Source organism: Natrix helvetica (genome assembly GCF_964273705.1).
Source record: "Natrix helvetica genome assembly, chromosome: 4".
NCBI lineage: Eukaryota > Metazoa > Chordata > Lepidosauria > Squamata > Natricidae > Natrix > Natrix helvetica.
In genome coordinates, this window is record NC_138550.1 from 114,835,580 (window position 1) to 114,854,770 (window position 19,191).

Genomic DNA, 19,191 nt, shown 5'->3' on the forward strand with positions numbered 1-19,191 from the left:
TGATAAGAAGAGAAATGTTTTTAATTTTCATTACCTATTTGAAAAGAAATTACAATCTAAGGAATACAAACAGCACAGTAGTATTTTTCCAAATATTACCCACCCTACATACTAACTACAATTAATTTAACAGTGAAAATACTCCACTGTGAAATAGAAAATCCAAGCCATTAATAATGAAGTTCTGGTATCCCAACACACACAGAACTCGTACACATGAAAGAGCTGTTGAATCACGTAAGCTCTTTACAAGGTTGTCTAAAGAAAATGCCCACTAGTACAGGTTTCAAAACAGGGTAACATTTCTACTGATTGCAGCAAATACTGGATCCAGACTCACATTTCAGTGCTTACAAATCTACTAGTCTACAACTTCATACAACCCAACAGCATCTTGCAGCAGATCTCAAGTGATAATCCCTTGGAAATTTATTTTGCAACAAGTGTAACAGTAAGTAGACTTGTAGTCCTTGGCAATGTAATTTGTAACCCTATAATTTGTAGCAATATAATTACCAAATTCTTTATTCCTTAAACATTTTAGTTGGCAGCAGTTACATTATCATATTACTACATTATGATCAGATCTTCATACAGTACTGTGACAACCGTCACGATACAGCTTTAAGGAGTCAATGTGGCAACTCTGTACCTGAAAACACCCTGAGTATTCCAGAAAACTCATCTTTCGTTAAAAGTAGGAACCTAGCCATACCACACAAAAAGTAAAAGGCATAACACATATACTGTATATACACCACATACAAACAACAACAAAAAATCCATCTGTCACAGACAGGCAGCCATGACTCAAATATAAGCATGCCCTATGATTGTTTCCTGTACACGCTTAAACATAAAAATATAAAATAGCTGTCAGTTTGGATGCTTGATCACGTCATCTGTATTTCATTGTTTTCTTTTTCCTTTTAAAGTTTTTCAAATGCAAAAATCAAGTATAGACCTGGAAGGGGAAAAAAGTCAAATATGAACAGCCTGATCACATGTCAAGACGTTCCTAATACTCATTTCTTTTTGTACATATACAAACCTGAAACTATGCACGTTCTTTAAGAGTAAAACATAATCAAGCATGTTTCATAATTTTCAAACATTTTAAAAGTAATGATTGCATAATAATTCAGTTTTAGTCATTCCACTTTTTTGAAACCATAAAGATATTACTTAATTGAAATTTATTCCTTACGTCAATTCCACTGATAGTTGACAGTGGAATTGACATAAGGAATAAATTTTATCCAAAATATTAGGAAAATTAATTTGCATTTGTAAAATATAATGAAGGTGGGAAAAAGATGATAGATAGATAGACAGACAGACAGACAGACAGACAGACAGACAGACAGATAGATGATAGACAGACACACAGACACACATAAATTGAACTGAAATGTTAATGCCTATTTACAATATATAAATTACTGATTATAAATTTGAAAGGTAAACATTTCTTCCAGAAACATTCAACACTGACTGACTGCATGGATGCACCCACAATGTTTTCTTAACAATGTGGAAGTGATTTTCATTTCCATGTTCTTGAATGATATGCAAAGTTAAATGACTGAATTTAATCTCTGCATTTACTGATGAAATTGGACAAACTATGATGAAAAGCCAGTTCTTTTGTGCAAAAATTCACTTTGTAGATTTATGAAATATTTCCACTCAAGAAATTTATAACAGCACAAGAGCAAGTGAAATGCAGAAATACTGCTAAGCAAACATATGTATATTTGACAGAAATTTGATAACTATTCCAGGAATTTTTAAACACTGCTTGCAATACATACTTGTTGCTTCCCATTCAAGTTTACTCATTGTTCCCTAAAAGGAAAGAGAAAGAAATTTACAAGATCATTTTTCTCTGAAGTTTTCCTATATTTCAGAAAGCTAAACCAAATTCTAAAATATTATAATACTATTAAGCATTTTCTTTGACCCTAAGCAATTAGAAGCTGAACATTTGAATTAATACAGAAGTCTTGTACTTTTAAAACATCTAAAAACTTTCTGCCAGGTTTCAATTTCAACCCATCTGAAGATAAGCTCCCAGAAGCAGCCTCCCATTTCTGTGAAATTAGATGGATAGCGGATTCAAATATTGTTTTCTGTGCTGGGGGCAATGTTATTGATTTCTTTGCCCTTTGAAATATGATCTTACTTTCCTAAACTCCAAGAAATTATTAAAAACAGCTGTTATTATTATTGGTTGCAGTCAGCCAAATGTTTGGATGTGATTTGCCATTTTTGTCCGCCTATTAAGTACCTCCCAAGCGCCTGGGATAGGCTGATGTTGTTGATATTGAAAGTATTGACACAAATGTAAACTGTTCTAAATAAAACTGCCCTTTGCAATGGACTGGTGTTTTTGTTAATAGCATGGGTCACACAGTTAGCCAGATGTTTAGACTGGATTTGGCATTTTTGTCTACCTATTGCACAGGTGTCAAACTCTTGGTGTCACATTGCCATCATGTGATGTTTCGCAATGTTTTCTCATTCGCAGAGCTGAAATGGGTGTGGCCTGCGCATGACGCATCCGGCCCGCAAGCCACCAGTTTGACACCCCTGACCTATTAAGTCCTTTCTCTGGATCGGAGATAAGCAGATGTTGTTTTGTGGTGTTAAAGGTATCGTCACAGGATGTAAATTGTTCCAAGTAAAGCTGCCTTCTGCAACTGATTGATGGTGATTTTGTCAATGCCAGTGGTGCTTAAGTGGTGCTCCAGATGTTTTGGAATTCTACCCAAAGTGCTTATTACAATTGGTCCAATTGTTTTCTTTTGCCATAGTTGTTCTACTTCCATTCGGAGGTCTTTGTATTGTGTGATTTTCTCTCTAGGTCTTTATTTTCCATTTTATCTCCAGATACTGGAGTGCAATGGCCACTTTCCACACTTTGCCTTTATTATCAACAATCATGAAGTCTGAACTGTTTTGTGGCAAGGGCTTGTCTATCTGAATTCTAAAGTCCCAGAGCATTTTAGCTTCTTCATTTTCTATTACTTAATATTATTATCATGCTTTATCACAGTCAACCAGATGTTTAGACTGGATCTGGCATTTTTACCTATCTATCAATTTCTTCTTAAAATCTCTGCTGATAGAACCTGCCATTTACATGTAATATTAGCTGCCTTATTTTATCTGTGGTTTATTTATTCTTTATCATTATGTAAAATGATTTATTCTAAAGATATTTTGTTATTGCAGACAAAACCTGGCAAGAGCCTCACAAAGAAGATGCGAGAAAAACAAATAACATCCAATTATAGATATCTGAGATATTCCATCTCTCTGAAATTAAAAAAAAACATTTGAAGAAAATTTAAACAATAAGTTTTTATACACTTACATATGTTTATCTAAAAAAATTCATTTGGAGAAACATGTCTGGCCTTAGAAACCAAGCAGATTCACCTTATATGAAAGATTTTATTTAATTACCAGAAGCTAAGCTTACCTTAAGGACATCTTTAGGTTTACCCTAACCTTATGCTATGTTTTGCCCCTGGGTTTCAAACATCAATAAATCAGTTAACAGATAAGAGATATATAAACATCTATCTATTTATTTATCCACATCCATCCATCCATCTATTCAACTGCTCAATCCACCATGCATAACACTGGATCACTGCTGGTTATTTCCTTAATATTAATATTCAAAAGCTTCTCTGCAACTCTTCATATATATTAAAGGATACTGTGGCAACAGTATCCTTTAATATGTGATAGCAACAAAGATAGCAACTAACTTGGATATAACTATTTATCTGCCTACAACATTGATTAATATTAGAACTCCCAAGTTACCTTTTTTAACCTAGGAAATAACAGTATTTCCCAATTTCTTAATATTACTAATAGTAGTCTTTATTATTGCAAATACAATTGAGGACAGTAATCCATTTGTTTAGTGAAGCAGTCACTAACTGAAACCATAACCGCATTTATTATCTTACTTCAGTTTTACTTTGCTTTATTCTTGTGAAGGTCATAAATGTAAAGATTTGTTATTCAGTTACTTTTTCATCATCACTGTAATTTTGAACAATCAATAAATAATGACTGCTTCTATTCTCTTAGAAAAATATTGTCTGCTACGTTCCACACATAATAAAGCATAGTCAATCAAACAAGGATAGCAATTTACCTGAATATAACTATTTGGTATCTGGAGCAAAAACACTTTCAAGAATAAAGACACAAAAGATTTTGTCAATTAATTTCTACATTACCGTACTTCTATTTTCAAACAGTAGCTGAACTCTCTAAAATTACTATGTTCTGAGCAGGTAGACAAGTTAATTAAACTCACAATTTTCATAAATGTATCTACAAGACTGATGTTTCATTTTGAACAGCCCTGATTATACATAAATATCAGACCATAAAACGAACTACTGTGACTACACTATATTTTTTCTCCTTCTAAGGCTCAGAAGTTTCAAATAACTGTTGTTAAAAGGTATTTACTACACGAGCAAACCTAACATTAACATTGTGTACCAACATGATGCACACAAAAAGCTTCAGTATTTTCTTGTCCTTTCTGCAAACAGAAACCAATAATAAAATATGAATAGTTTCACCATTTTACATAAACTAAAGGGGGGGGAATCTCTCCCTGACATTTGGGCAATGAGGCAGACTGATTTTACAATGTATATCAAGTCAGCAACTGAGAAAACATTCTTCATTCACAGTGGCACCAGAAGACAAGAGAATATGTGCTATAGGCAATCTAATATAGAGACATAAGCCTATCCAACAGAGAGAAGAAAAATACCTTAAATTGCAAGACTTCAACCAAACTTATCTGAATTTGTTGAAAGACAAATATTGCCGTGTTCACATTAAGTGTGTTTTAGGCAGAGAAATAGAATTCTGCCAATACTTACAAAGGGTAGTTTTGCTTTTCCATCCTTCTTAAGCATTTCTGCATGCTCATAATCCTCTTTTATTTGGGAGACCAATCTGGAACCTTCATCAGCGGGGTATTTCTGAAAAATAGCTTAGGTAGAATTAATGCAAATATAACCCACGGACAGCAAACTAAAATTTATATGAGCAGATAATAATCTCCACAACAAAATGTACTTGTTGTACACCACACCTGTATCTTCCAGCTTATAATTATATACCTCCTTCCACCCATTACAGAATTAAAGGAGGTAGAAGTGGTTTGTATTTGAATACAAATCTCTACAGAATAAGACCTACTTAGCTTTGACATGATACTATGCTTATACTAGCCCATATCTCAGATTAACCTTGTGCAATCAGATGCTGTCCAAATGTGTTGGAACTGCATTTCTTATAATTTCCAGTGAGCCTGGCTGATGACATCCAAATGGGGAAAGTCAACAGAGTTATCAATAATAAACTTAAAACAATTTTACTACAGGTTACTCCCATTGTTGTATCCATATATCATCAATTAGATTTTAAATAACATGTTCTAATATTTATTACAGAAGTGGGTAGCCAATAGCAAAAGTCAAGACTTTCAACGGACTTGATTCACATGCAAAGAAACATGGAAACTATTACAAAATTCCCTTTTAATCTAATGACAATACATTATTTGAAAAATATTTAACACTTGACCAGACCAACAATTTAAGATTATACATACTTATATTTATATCTATATCAAGCAGTTACCTCCAATGCCTTCATTTGTTGCAGAAGCATTTTATGTTCCATGTTCTTCACTTTTTCTTCATAAAATTCCCAAAAGGTTTTTTTGTATACTAGTTTCATTTTATACTTCTTTGCCATGCTGCAAAGTAAATTTAATAGCAAATCATGAAATTATTAATTCTCAAAATACTAAGTTTTCAAATAGTACTTCTGTAACTAGGGCTACCACGATCTGCATCACAATTGCAGCAACGTGCATTACAGGATCAGAAGCAATTATTTAAATCACCAAGCCCAATACTGTGCTCAATGTGGAAATCAAAATTAAAGCATCTGTTAAAACTGTCTAAATTTTGTTTGAAGACATTCAACTCACTATTTCGAGTAATAAGTTTCATTAACAAACTGTTCTAAAAGTAAAGAAATTTATTCAGCATTTAATTAGAATCTACTTTTACATAATACCTTTATTCTATTTTCTGAGTCTGAAACAACAGAGAATGTGTTGTGGCATTGTCTATGAAGATTCTCAGTCATCCAGTCATGGCTGTCCCAAAGGTACTTTTTCAAAAGGCAACTGGATTTTCTATGTTTTTTCCTTGAAGATGTTTCACTTCTCATCCAAGAAGCTTCCTCAATTCTGAAGGGGGGGGGAGGATGATTATATTCTTTGCAGTGATCATTAGCACTCTTTCGGAGAATCCTTGAGGTCATTTGGGATTTATCCTCAGGGTCACCTGAATCTGGGGCTGGAAGCAAAATATCTTCAAGAAACAGAACAAAGGAACGTCCAGTTGCCTTTTCAAAAAGCATCTTTGGGACAATGTTGTGGCATTCTTTTGTGTGTCACTTATTCTAGTACTTGAAAAGGCATTTTTTCTCAAGATTAAAATCTCCACTTGTCTTATTTCTGGAAAGACTTAGTTTCTAGTCCCCTGCTCATCCTCTTTACCATTTTACACTTGTTTTAAATTGCCTCCATTTAAAAAAAAATACCGCATTCAGTGCTAGAAGCAATACTTGAGATGAAGTATAACTAATGCAACAGGAACCATTATTTTCCATGATTTTGGAAACTGCACTTTTATTCAAGCAGCCTTCAATTACATTTGCCTTTTTTCCAGACACAATATCTTGCTAATTTTATGAACACTGGAAAGTAAGTTGGAATGCAATATTAAGACTATAGGAGTAAATACATTCATTTTTATCAGTGCTAATTCTGTCTGTATGAAATAGGATGTAAAGAAGAGGAAGGAATGAAGAAGAAAGCTACAGCTAGTCCTCAGGTTATCTGGAACTGCCAACATTAAATAATGCAGTTATAAAGTGCCACATCATAAGACTGCATCACTTAACAATGGCAATCCCCGTTGCCATTATAATTCCAGAATAATGCAGATTGTTAAGTGAAGACCTCACATGACCATGGCATGGGAAAAGTCAGAAATTTTAGGCTAACAAGTAATAGCTGCAGGTGGAAACTACAGATGGAAGGATGGGTACTGTGGCAGGAAGGTGAATGACCAGATGGGCACTATGAAATGTGGGCAGGAGAATGTTGTCCATTTTTCAGCATCATCTATCTTTGTACAGTCATTGAACATATAGGTGTAATCTGAAGGCTATATAATTGCAAACAGTGGACAAAAAGTCTGTCTGTTCGAATTCAGCTATCCCTCCTGGCTCTGTTATTCCTCAAGGAAACTTAAGCGTAAATTACTACACAGAAAAACTTAAAATAGTCAAAGCCAATTTATGGACAACTCTGACAAACATTTAAATAAAACACAGTATTTTTATAACCTACTTTTCTATGTCAATTACTCAAAAGTAGCTGACAATATTTAAAATATAAAGCAAAAAGGGTGAAAAGAAATAAAACTAAATTAACATGCAAAAAATAAGATTAGGTAAGAACTTACTCTTCCAGCAATGGAAAATAAACCAGGAATTCTGGAACATCAACGACTCCTTCCAAGTGGAAGTCATATTTGCAACCAAACAAAGGATACTCTCCCTTTTTCTGAAACTTTACATTATATATTTCATTCCCAAATGAATTTGTTTCTGAAGATTCAAGGCGTTTTCTATGGCAAAACATTAAAAAAAGACAATTAAACATTTGGTTAAACTTAAGATAAGTTATAGCCAATTCAAAGAACACTAAGAAGCCAAATAAAACAATGGCAAAAAAAAAATCCTATTGGACAGAACAAAGTACCTTTAAAGCAGTGAAGCAACCACGCCTTACAAAAAACTTGGTGCAGCTGCTCAAAGGATTTTTTGAAGACTATCTGAACATTTGTACATGTGGAAATTACTTCTACCAAGAATGATGGCATAGTTGAGGCAGCTGTGGAAAATGTAACAGCCTTCATACTTCAGTAAGGAGCATCTGATTTGCCCCAACATGTTGGGGGAAGTGACCTTTCAACAGGCACACTCAGAAATGTGATGGCTGCACGTCTTTGGATATCCTGAATAAGTCAATTAACAGAGGGTAATCAAAGTCTAATGGCTGTGGAAAGCTTCAAATTAGAAGCAAAATGATGTTTCAGAACATGGGGACATGCAAAAATAGTATTTTTCTTAAACCAAAGAACTTGTGCCTTCCTAGGATCAATTGCCATATTCTTGCTTTCAAAACCAAAGTTCCACACAGCTCTACTTATTAATTGCATTTTCCATCTATGGCTGCAATTGTCCATTATCTCATGGTTTCTTATTCATTGTTTGGAACAGTGAAAATTGGATATTTTAATGAACAGAAAATGCTTTTCTCTATCTTAAGCGGGTAGGGTGCTTCTTTAAGAGGGAGTATGAAAATTTTAAAGTGCTAGGAATCCTATGGATTCAAATACAGAATCAAACCAGACATACAATATTTCTAAGTTACATGATATTTATATTATACATTTAGTACATTTACTTTAGATTATAGTCACAAGATCCACAGACTAGAGCTGGATTGCCAGGCAGACAAACAAATGAAACATTCAAGGTGAATAATATGAGCAGATATTAATAATGATATTCATCAATGTTATGGAAGTAATACTTTGTCCAATCAATTCTAAAAAACCTGACATTTGAATACCAGACTTAAAAAGTATTTCCTTTGTTTGTTCTCACATAATTCATTCTCATCAACTTACACAAGTTCGTAACTATCTGGAGTTGTGCCAATAAAGTATCCTCCGGGGGAAAGTTGCTCACAAGCATTTTTAAGCATCATATCCGCTTGTTCATAGGTCTCAAATGAATAATGATACACAAACTGACAGCTGCAAATGTCAAAGTACATATTGCTATCCCTGTACTTTTTACACAGAAGTTCCTGAAATTAACAAAAAGGGAAAATAAAAATAAATGTATATTATTCCAGCATCCTAATTACAAAGCTTTTTGAAAACCTAACTAAAATTACCTTTTTGTATCTACTGTATCAATATCTGTTATATCATTATGAACTGAATTCTAAGTAAAAAATATTTGGAGGTTTTTTTCCAGGAAAAAACAACAATGAAGAGAACAATTTCGGGCAACCCGTATGTAGTTTTGTGACATAACAGTATGTAGAAAAATTGTTACATAAAAATGTGAACATTCACATGGCATAAATTACAAATTTACTTGTCTCACTACCACAAATTTTGTCAGTTTTAAAGAGGGAATACTAATTCCTAACTTCCCCTGCCAATAAGATTAGATTAATTATTCAGTCTATAAAATATGCAATTATTTTTCTAAGAGTTTAACACCTTTTTCTAAAATTTTGCTTCAGTCATACAGACTATTTTCCACATTTTACAGAAAGAATAACAAATCTCAAAGTAATAAAAAGAAAATAAAGAGCATGAAACAACTATACCTTGGTGCTATCCGCAGTTATAAATTCTGCACTGAAAAATCTATCATTCTGGCGACCACGGTTTCTCATATCTTGGTAACGCTGTTCACACTGTTGTACAGATACACCAGCAATATCTATTTTTTAAAAAAAGCTGAAATATCACTCGTGAGATTTAGCAAAAATGGAGGCTTAATTCAAACAAATACCATTCTATTTAAAACCAAATAGTTCTTATTTATAGTACATCAAGTGTATGCCAGTATTCAGTAGCGTTTATTCAGAACAAATATTACATCAAACCTAAAAGTAATACCTTTGGCAAATGTTTAACACAATTATTTGCTGTGAGTACAGTATAGGATAATGCAGTTAGCTTTTTTATTGCCAATAGAGAATGTGCATTGAAGACATCCAGTTAAAGAACAATTAAAAAGCATTTCAGTCCAAACATGGCTACAAGAATATAATACACATTTATTGTGTAGCTGACATAAGCAACATTTTTGTAAGGACAATAATGCATCTTACAATTCCAGATAGGAATCTAGCAGGTTGGCAAGAGAAATAGAATTCTGGATTTAAAATTAGTCAAATACAAGAAACTTCAGCCAACTTCATTTGACTCTCTTCTGTATTTTGTGTACTATTTAAAATATTCCTTCTAGAAGATACTGTTAAGTACTGCAGAACTGATTTTATTTATAGCATTCAAAAATCTATGTACCTGAAACAGAGTTAAAACAGAATAAAATCAGTGATTCTAGATTCTAGTGTTGCAGATCTTATTCTTTTTTTACCCATACAATATCCAAGTTTCATTTAATTTCAAAATTACGTCTTTTCACTATTAACAAACTTGAGTGTACTGAACACATTCCATAAATATTTTAAAATATACCTTTGGAATTTTTTCTCTACTCTTTCACCCTGCCAGAGCCAGGTACTATTAAGGTAGCTTATCCTATACATGGATTCTCATATTTTCATACTAATTTTACAAATTATATTTGCAGAATGAAAATTAAAGATACCTCAAATTTCCTTTTCTATGTTATCTACAATTTAACATGATTCACATATCAAATTAATTTGCTGTTCTTACCTGTACATACAAGTTTACTTATTCGACCTTTTCTCCACTTCAGCAAGTCCCCACCTTTACCGCATCCCAAGTCTAACACTGTAATGTTTTGTTTTCTTTGCCGTACCTTATCAAGGAATTCACCTAAGAGAAAAAATTATAATTGTGAGAAAATGAAATGTTCTCTCTTTATTAGAATGTAGCTTCCTGGTTATTTTGAGAGCTTTAGAGCTCTAGCCTATTGTTCCTATCTTTGAGAGGTATGAGATAAAAAGAAAATCATAATGGATTTGCACAGACCCTGAGTTTTCATCTCAGAAATTAGTTTCTGGACTGAGATGTTCTTTTGACAAAAAGTATCATTGTTATCTCATAATATATACATGACTATAATCTCACATTTTTAGACTAAAACAATAAGTAGAAAAATGCTTACAGCTACGTAAAATGCTTGCATTATAGACCAACAGTGAAGAATGCAATCATATTTTTGTACAATCAAAATATTAATTTTTCAATATATAATCTCATATTTGGAATTTAGAAATTAAGTTTTGAAATGTGTTCTTCATAGCCAGCTATCTCAAAAAGTGGATGTGTGAATTATAGATATTTCGAACTGTGTTTTTAACGTACAGACATACCAATTAGCACGCTCTTTATCCAATTGTTAAAGTTTCGGAGATAGAAGATACGACTCGTGCTACGTTGTTCCAATCCAACCTCTTCAAGCTTATTATAATGCGCTGCTACATCTTCTGAATGCTACATAAAATAAATGATTCAATATAGCATTTAAATGTTTATATATATTTAGGTGATATTTAAATCCCAACATTCTTCTTTAATTGGTCCATCCCATTTTACAGCAATAGAGTTCATATGTGGGGAAAAGTACATCTTTACATCTGGAGTGCATATTTCCTGACAAATCTTTCCAACCCACTAAAGAAACAAAACAAAACAAGTAAGAGTACAAGAAAAAAAGAGAGTAGGACTTCCTCTGTTGAGTAAAGGAAACATGAAAAAATTACATTAAATGCCAAAACATGAATATTAAGCAAATTTATTCAATGTATTTTCCTATTGCATTTGGAATGAGGTGGAGTTCCATATATTCTTCACAAGTTACCTTTGATAAAATGCATAATAATTCAATAGTATAAATAACAGGTATAAGTTTGCAAACAAGATATTCTTTCTCTACTGATATATTACATATAAAGGGGAACAACATGAAGTTGATACTTCTGTTTGCAATGTCAAAGGCACAGTCAGACAGATGTTTAGAATGGATTTGGCATTTTTATCCACCTATCAAGTCCTTCCCAAGGACTTGGTATAGGCAGATATTGTCTGATGATGTTAAAGGTACTGTCACAGGATTATAAGCTGTTCCAGTCTTCTATAACTGATTGATGCTGATTTTGTTAACGCCAATGTAGTTCAACTAGTGTTCCAGTTATTTTGGGATTTTACCCAAGAAGGCTATCCCTATAGGTACAATTTTTGCTTTCTTCTGCCACAGTTGTTCTATTTTAATTTGCAAATTTGTACTCTGTGATTTTCTACAGTACATTTTCCTCTGTCTTTATCTCCAGATACTGCCCTGTCCACTATCTAGACTTTTTCTTATCAACAATAATTAAGTTTGGGATGTTATATGGCAGATGCTTGTCTGCTTGAATTGTGACCTCACAAATACTTGCTTGCATGCAAATGGTTTCTTTTCCAGGTATTTTATGTATTGTTATGGTTCATCATATTATTGGTTAAAAGCAAATCTTCTGCTCTTGTATTTTATACACCAAGATGGAAATCCCATTCAACTTAAAACTTGTTCTTGCTCCTATCTTACCCAGTTTTTGTTAATTTGATAAGCATTCCCACTACCACTGTTCCCTCTAAGGTGCGCGCCTGCGCGGCCGCGCACGTGCCTAGAATACGCCGCACAGTAATTTCTAACTGCCGTGCAGTGTCACGTATTTGCTGTGGACACATGGACTAGAGCGGAGCGGATAGGGAATCACATCACAATCAAAACACTCTCCAGCCAGCTCCAGCTAAACGCAGTACATTGCCGCCTGACTTGTGACTTCAGGATTCTCCTTAATCAGTGTAGGTCAAAAATAAAAAAGGGAAAGGGGCACTTCAAAACAAGCGCCCCTTTCCCTTTTTTCTTTTCAACCCACAATGATTAGGAAGGATCCTGAAGTCGGGCGGGGACGAGAAGTGAGGAGGCAGAAAAAGAGACGGAGGCCAAGGAGCTTCCCCCCGCCCACTCCCAGCAAAAATCTAACCAGGGAGCCGGGCGGGCAGTAGCAAATTAGCCGATCACGCCACGTGGGCAGTAGCAAATTAACCGATCACGCGGCGTGATTGGCTAATTTGCTACTGCCCGCCCGGCTCTATGGGTGAATACATCTAAGTTTTGATTTTATTTGTAACAGCAAAATCTTATGCAAGTATACCAAAAAGGTTTAACACAATAACCTAGGATATAAAGTTGTATGTGTTTCTAGTGTTCTATCCTAATAGTATCTTACATTTTAATTAACCTCAAACATAGCGGGAAAGTGCATGGAAGAATTTGATTTCTTTAAAAATTAATATATGGAACACTCACTGCTTTTTTTTTAGGAACCTCTTCAGATTCTGTTTCATGATGAAGAGCGTTTCCGTCTCCTGTTTGACCTTCACCATCCTTATTTGCAGTTTTATCATCATTTTCAACAGGAGAATCCCTACGCAGGCGTTTGATACTTATGCTATCAGGTTCTTCATCCAACTTTCTCTTTTGCTTTCCACTCTCTTCTACTTCAGCCATATTAGCTGAAGAACTTGTTACAGCTGCAAACAAAAAACAATATTTTCTATTATTAAACAAGACTTTGCTGACAAACCAGTCTGATAAACTGATGTCTACTGGGTCATAAACTGGTAAATAACAAATCTTGAACTTAATTATGATGACATATTAATGAAGCTGGTAAAGAATTGTGTTAAATTTGAATTTGCATATTTGAATTGATTTTTAAAACAGGTTCATATTCAAACTAATTTTGAGCCACAAGATCTATCCCATGCTATTCAAATAATCACCCTTATAAGGTAGTCCTTGACTTACGACCACAATTGAGCCCCAAATTTCTGTTGTTGAGACCTTTAAGTGAGTTTTGTCCCACTTTACGACCTTTATTGCTACAATTGTTAAGTGAATCACTGCAGTTGGTAAGTTAGCAACCCAGTTGTTAAGTGAATCTGGCTTTCTCATTTACTTTGCTTGTTAGGTCGCAAAAGGTGATCACATGACCTTGGAGCACAGTAATGGTCATAAATATGAACCAGAATTTTGATCACATAATCATGGGGATGTTGCAAATGTCATAACTGTGAAAAACGGTCATAAGTCACATTTTTCATTGCAGTTGTAATTTTGAACAATCACTAAACAAACTGTTGTAAGTTGAGGACTACCTGTATCTCTTACTAAGTATTTACTAAATATTTTAAGTACAAATCAAAACAATTGATACTAAAATATACTTAAAGCAACATGTACTGATATAATCTTAAAGCTGCATCAGTTTATTTACATCCATATCAACTTCTACTGCAATGAATTTTTTTCTTATTCTGGTAAGTAAAAGCAGTGGGAGGCTCTGCTTTATCAATCAAATCATGCACATTAAGCCAATTACTATACCTTTCCAAGATATCCTAGTACAATAAAACTCATTCCAACCAAATTTTCTTCTCACATGACTCTTCTCTAAGCACCTTAACTCACACTAGATCAGTAGTTCTCAACCTGTGGGTCAGGACCCCTTTGGGGGTCAAATTATCCTTTCACGGGGTCGCCTAAGACCATCGGAAAACACATATTTTCAAAAAAATACGGAAAACATAAAATTATTTTATGGTTGGGGGTCACCACAACATGAGGAACTGTATTAAAGGGTCGCGGCATTAGGAAGGTTGAGAGCCACTGCACTAGATTATTGGGATATATGATTTATATTCTTAATCCTATTTTTACTGGTAAATCCAGAAAAAATATGCATGCACATAAAGAACATAGGCTTTTGAAGCAGCTTCATTAATCTTGCAAAAGAAAATGGCAGCTTTAGTTCAAAGAGGTTAGTTAGTTCAAAGAGGTGCTTCATTCTTATTAATGTGAACTGCAAAATAATTTCAAACACTTTGCACCGTTCTAACTTTTAATGTCCTAAACTGTCTTTCATTTTATTTTCTTCATATCTGTTGGTAGGCAGATGGAAGAGAAAAAAGTGCCTTAGCCTTACTATTTTTCCTTCATGGTAGCTAATTTTTGGAGTGTGGAAAAGAAGTTAAGGGTTTACAATGCAATGGCACAAGTCAGGAAAAGAATAAACCCAGTAAGAGATCTCATCACAACAACAGCCTTATCAAAAGAATTTCAAATGCACTGACTCTTTGAAGTACCCCTAAATGAACTACTTTACTTTTGGGGAACTAGTTTTCCCAAATACAGTAAGAACTAGGAAAGAGGTACATTTTAAACACAGAGGATTGAGTTATTGGAATGGCAAGTTCCATCTAAAGCCTGGCCTTCCTCTTGCTTTGCACTCATCAAAGACATTCTTTACATGTGTTTTATTCAGCCATCATACCAAGGGCATTCCCAATCATCTCAAGGGTTTTTTTTTTAGTGCCTTCAAGTCAGATTTGACTCCTGAAAACTGCCTATTTAAGTCCTTGCAGTTTTCTTGCCAAGATTTTGGAAATGGACTGCCATTGCTTTCTTCCTAGGGCTCAGACAGTGACTGCCCTAAGGTCACCCAGCTGGTTTTGTGCCATTATGTGGGAGTAGAGCTCACAATCTCCCATGTTCTGACTTGATGCCTTAAACACATAGAAAAAACTGGCACTCCTCATCCCAGTAGCAACACAGAACAAAATAGCCTAAACTACACAGGAAAAACTCCCATGACTTAACTCTAGCTAGGATCTTAAGAAGGATCTTGGTTAGTTGGGCTGTGAAAGAGGTGAAAGCAAGGATCTTGAGAGCTCATTTGGTGTAGTGGTTAAGGTGCTGAGCTAAGATGCTGATGAGTTTTTTTTTAAAGTTTTTAAAGAGTTTTAAGAAGAGACTGGATAGTCTACTTGTCTGAAATGGTATAGGCCAGTGATGGCTAACCTTTTTGTCATTGCTTGTGGAAAGTGTGCGCTATGCGTGCCCCGCCTCCCTGTGCATGCACACGAGCCCCCATGCTCCCCCCAAGCATCTCCTGCATGCACCCTGCACATGCGCAGCAGAGCCCCCAAAACCGGCTGGTTGGTTGGCGGGAGGCACGCACGCACATGCGATGAAGCTGAGCTGGGGTGATAGCTTGCGTGCCTGCAGAAAGGGCTCTGCGTGCCACCTGTGGCATGCGTGCCATAGGTTCGCCATCACGGATATAGGCTCTCCTGCTTGACCAGGGGGCTGGACTAGAAGACCTCCAAGGTCCCTTCCAGCTCTATTCTGATGTTATTCCGATGAAGGTGCAAAGACTAGGAGTCCTTGGCCTCTCTTGGTATGAAACCCAGCTGGGTGATTTTGGGTCCCAACACACTTTGCCAGCGCAGTCAATAATACAGGTTGTTGTTGTGAAGGAAATAAAAGATGTTGGTATTAGATATCTTTGTGGCCTTATGTATTTAAAAAGGGGGGAGAAACATGTAATACTGATAGTCCTCAACTTACGACCACAATCGAGCCCCAAATTTATGTTTTTAAGCTAGACATGTGTTAAGTTAGTTTTGCCCCACTTCACAACCTTTCTTGCCACAGTTGTTAAGCGAATCCCTCAGTTGATAAACCCGTAACCCAGTTGTTAAGTGAATCTGGCTTCCCCATTGTCAGAAGGTTGCAAACGAGGGATCGGGTGACCTTGGGACACAGCCATGGACGTAAACACGAACCAATTGCCAAGGGTCTGAATTTGGATCCCATGACCATGGGGATGCCGCAAAAGTCGTTAACTGTGGGGGGGGGGGGGGGACGGTCGCAAGTTGTATTTTTTTCAATGCAGTTGTGACTTTGAACCTTCACTAAACGAACTGTTATAAATCGAGGACTGTAATCCCCAACACTGGTGTCCAATTTATTCGCTGCCAGTTCTTATTACGCCTCGGGTCCTTGACTGAGCCTAGAAACGGGCGCTCCATCTCCGGGACCTCCAGGAGACGCGATCGGGGAGGAAAATAAAAATAAAAAATAGGAGAGAAGCGCCCAACGTTAACGGGGAAGCCGGGCCCCGTTTTCCCGGGAGCGACACTTTAAAAACAAAAAATAAAACCTTCCGAGAAGGCGGTCAGTCACACAGGGAGAAGCAGCAGCAGCACGCCCCGCTTCTCCGTCGGGCTGAGGGAAAGACGCCAAAACTGAGGCCAGGCCGCAACGGCGACTCCCCGCGCGCTCCCGCCAAACGCAGCGCAAGCTCACCCTCCTGATTTCACCGAAGCGGCGACGTTGGCCTCTCGCTCTGAGGAAACGAGGCGCCGCGCCACTTTCCCCCGTTTTCCATCCGGGGTCGCCCCGGCCACTTCCTCTCCGGAAAGGTCAGGGAAAGTGGGCGGGGCGGCAGGGCGGGAAGCGGAAAAGATCCTAGAAGGGCTCCTGCGCGGGGCAGGGTGGGGAGGGGGGGAGGGAACAGCGCGCTCAAGGGTCGGGACGTCCGCAGGCACGTGGGCCGCCTGAGTGGAGCGGCACAGCCGGCAGGGAGTTTGTGGGCCCGGCGCGCCTGGCGGCTCTCCTCCTGCACCTGCGAGGAGAAAGGAGAGCTCTTCAGAAACGCACCGAGCGGTCCGGACGGAGCAGGCGAGGTTCGTCTGGTCTGCGCCCGGAGGAAGCCACCCGAGGAAGGGTCGGGCTTGGGGTTGGGGGCTTGCCAGAAAGCCCCTGTCGGGGAAGCTGCGGGGAGGGGAGTCGCTTTAGCTACGCGAACGCTGCTTGCCAGCCTTGCTGTAGCGTTACGTCAGCCTTCCCCGTCAAGGATGCTGAGACTCCAGCCCCCATAATCCCCAGCTAGGATGTGCGCGTTTTGGGACTTGCAAACCCGCGACGCACCTGCTCCGAAAAGGCCGCCTTAAACGCCCCTGGGCGGTGACTGCAGCACCAGGTGGCATATCAGTGCCTGAAGTTAGAGACACGGGTTGGGTGTTTTTTTGTTTTTGAATGAGGAGCTACCTTACAGGTAGTCCTCGACTTACAACAGCTGATTTAGTGTCCGTTTGAAGTTACAAGGGCACTGAACAAAAAGGGACTGAGAGCCGTTTTTTCCCCACCCTTATGACTGTTGCAGCATCCCCAAGGGTCACGTGATCACAATTCAGATGCTTGGCAATTGACTCATATTTATGACGGTCCCAGGGTCATGTTGACATTCCCGACAAGCAAAGTTAATGGAGAAGCCGGATTCAGTTAACAAATGTGTCACTAACGTAACAACTGCAGTGCTTCACTTAACAACTGCGGGAAGAAAGGTCATAAAATGGGGCAAAACTCACTTAACAAATGTCTCACCTAACAGAAAATTTGGCCTCAAGTGTGGCCGTAAGTGGAGGGCTAGCTGTATTTATTTAGAGTGTGTATGAGAGACAGAGCCAACAAGCTTTCTCCATTGTGGGTTTGTAAATGCCTTCTTGAAAAGTTTGGCATAGCTTGGGTTAGTGTTTTTTTTCTCTTTGTGGTAGTCCTTGTAGGGTGAGAGCACTAAAGGGTTTTTATGTATCCATTTGGAAGTACAGCATTTTGTTGCACATAAATTGTGGGAATTATCAAGTAAGGTGAGAAATTCAACAAAACTTTTTGCAAAGTTTGTTTGTTTGTTTTTAGAATGGCTGGCTGTTTGTTTTAAAGTGGTTGCAATAACCAAACTCTGTTAGGAGTATTTAGAAAAGAAAAAGTTATTTTTCAGGAATATGCATGAAAGAGAAAAAGTAATTGAGGTGAAATAAAATCTCTGGTCATTTGCCCCATTCTGGGCATCAACCCAGACCAAACTTCAGAACACTTTTTGGCATGAAACCTTGAGGTTTAGAAGAAGTCCCTTGGGCTGCAGAAATCTGGGTAATTGTTAGAAGGCATCAAATAAATTAAATAGAGCTGCTGCCTCCTAGTGGTTATTAAAAACTTAGAGCAACCATTTGCCATGAATATAGAAATATTCTAACTGAATGATATGTGAAGAGAGGTAGATTGGCTATAGGCTACATGTTCTTGATCTCTCACTTTAGACACAATCCTTTTAAGCAATTGCTTCTTTCCGGAGCAGGAGGTCATCCTGGCATTATGTACTAAATTATCAGTTGAGATGTTAGTTTTAAAAAAGAAATTAAATAAACCTTCTTTTCTAAGATATACATAAGAACCCAGTTTGGTGTAGTGGTGAAAGCACCAGGCAGCCTTGCCTTAGGCATGAAGCCACCTGAATAACTCTGGTCCAGTTACATTCTCTCACCCCTAGGAAGGAAGCAATAGTCAATTACTGCAGGAACTGTCCAAGCGGTGGTTAGAAGTCAAGACTGATTGAATGGCATAAGAAAAAATATATAT

General features: G+C 36.9%; 2 protein-coding genes across 4 annotated transcripts in view; one reads left to right on the forward strand and one right to left on the reverse strand.

Moving 5' to 3' along the window:
* RNMT (RNA guanine-7 methyltransferase) lies at positions 1–17,214 on the reverse strand. Of its 2 annotated transcripts, none has more exons than XM_081952762.1 (11): positions 17,080–17,214; positions 13,237–13,460; positions 11,255–11,375; positions 10,632–10,754; positions 9,548–9,663; positions 8,832–9,013; positions 7,599–7,763; positions 5,695–5,812; positions 4,929–5,030; positions 1,815–1,848; positions 1–964 (listed from the first exon to the last, which is right to left on the reverse strand). In XM_081952762.1, exons 2-11 carry the CDS (start codon positions 13,435–13,437, stop codon positions 930–932), a joined length of 1,197 nt encoding a protein of 398 aa, XP_081808888.1. In that variant the 5' UTR covers positions 13,438–13,460; positions 17,080–17,214; the 3' UTR covers positions 1–929. The 2 variants fall into 2 exon arrangements, with proteins under 2 accessions (XP_081808888.1, XP_081808889.1); XM_081952763.1 differs by lacking the exon at positions 17,080–17,214 and adding an exon at positions 16,959–17,079.
* The window catches only part of FAM210A (family with sequence similarity 210 member A), a 16,444-nt gene continuing 14,428 nt past the window's right edge, over positions 17,176–19,191 (forward strand). The window contains exon 1 of one of the 2 annotated variants that reach the window (XM_081952770.1): positions 17,176–17,195. The gene's annotated coding sequence lies outside the window, so the exon portion shown is untranslated. Of the gene's footprint in view, positions 17,196–17,270; positions 17,460–19,191 lie in introns of those variants that run through there. The other variant, XM_081952769.1, reaches the window with a different exon arrangement.

Coding starts and splice junctions, on each gene's coding strand:
- RNMT (XM_081952762.1), bottom strand. CDS start 13,437: ATGGCTGAAGTAGAAGAGAGTGGAAAGCAAAAGAGAAAGTTGGATGAA. Junction 10,755..11,254: donor GATAAAGAGCGTGCTAATTG/GTATGTCTGTAC, acceptor TTTTTCTCTTAG/GTGAATTCCTTGATAAGGTA. Junction 9,014..9,547: donor TAACTGCGGATAGCACCAAG/GTATAGTTGTTT, acceptor TGTTAATTTCAG/GAACTTCTGTGTAAAAAGTA.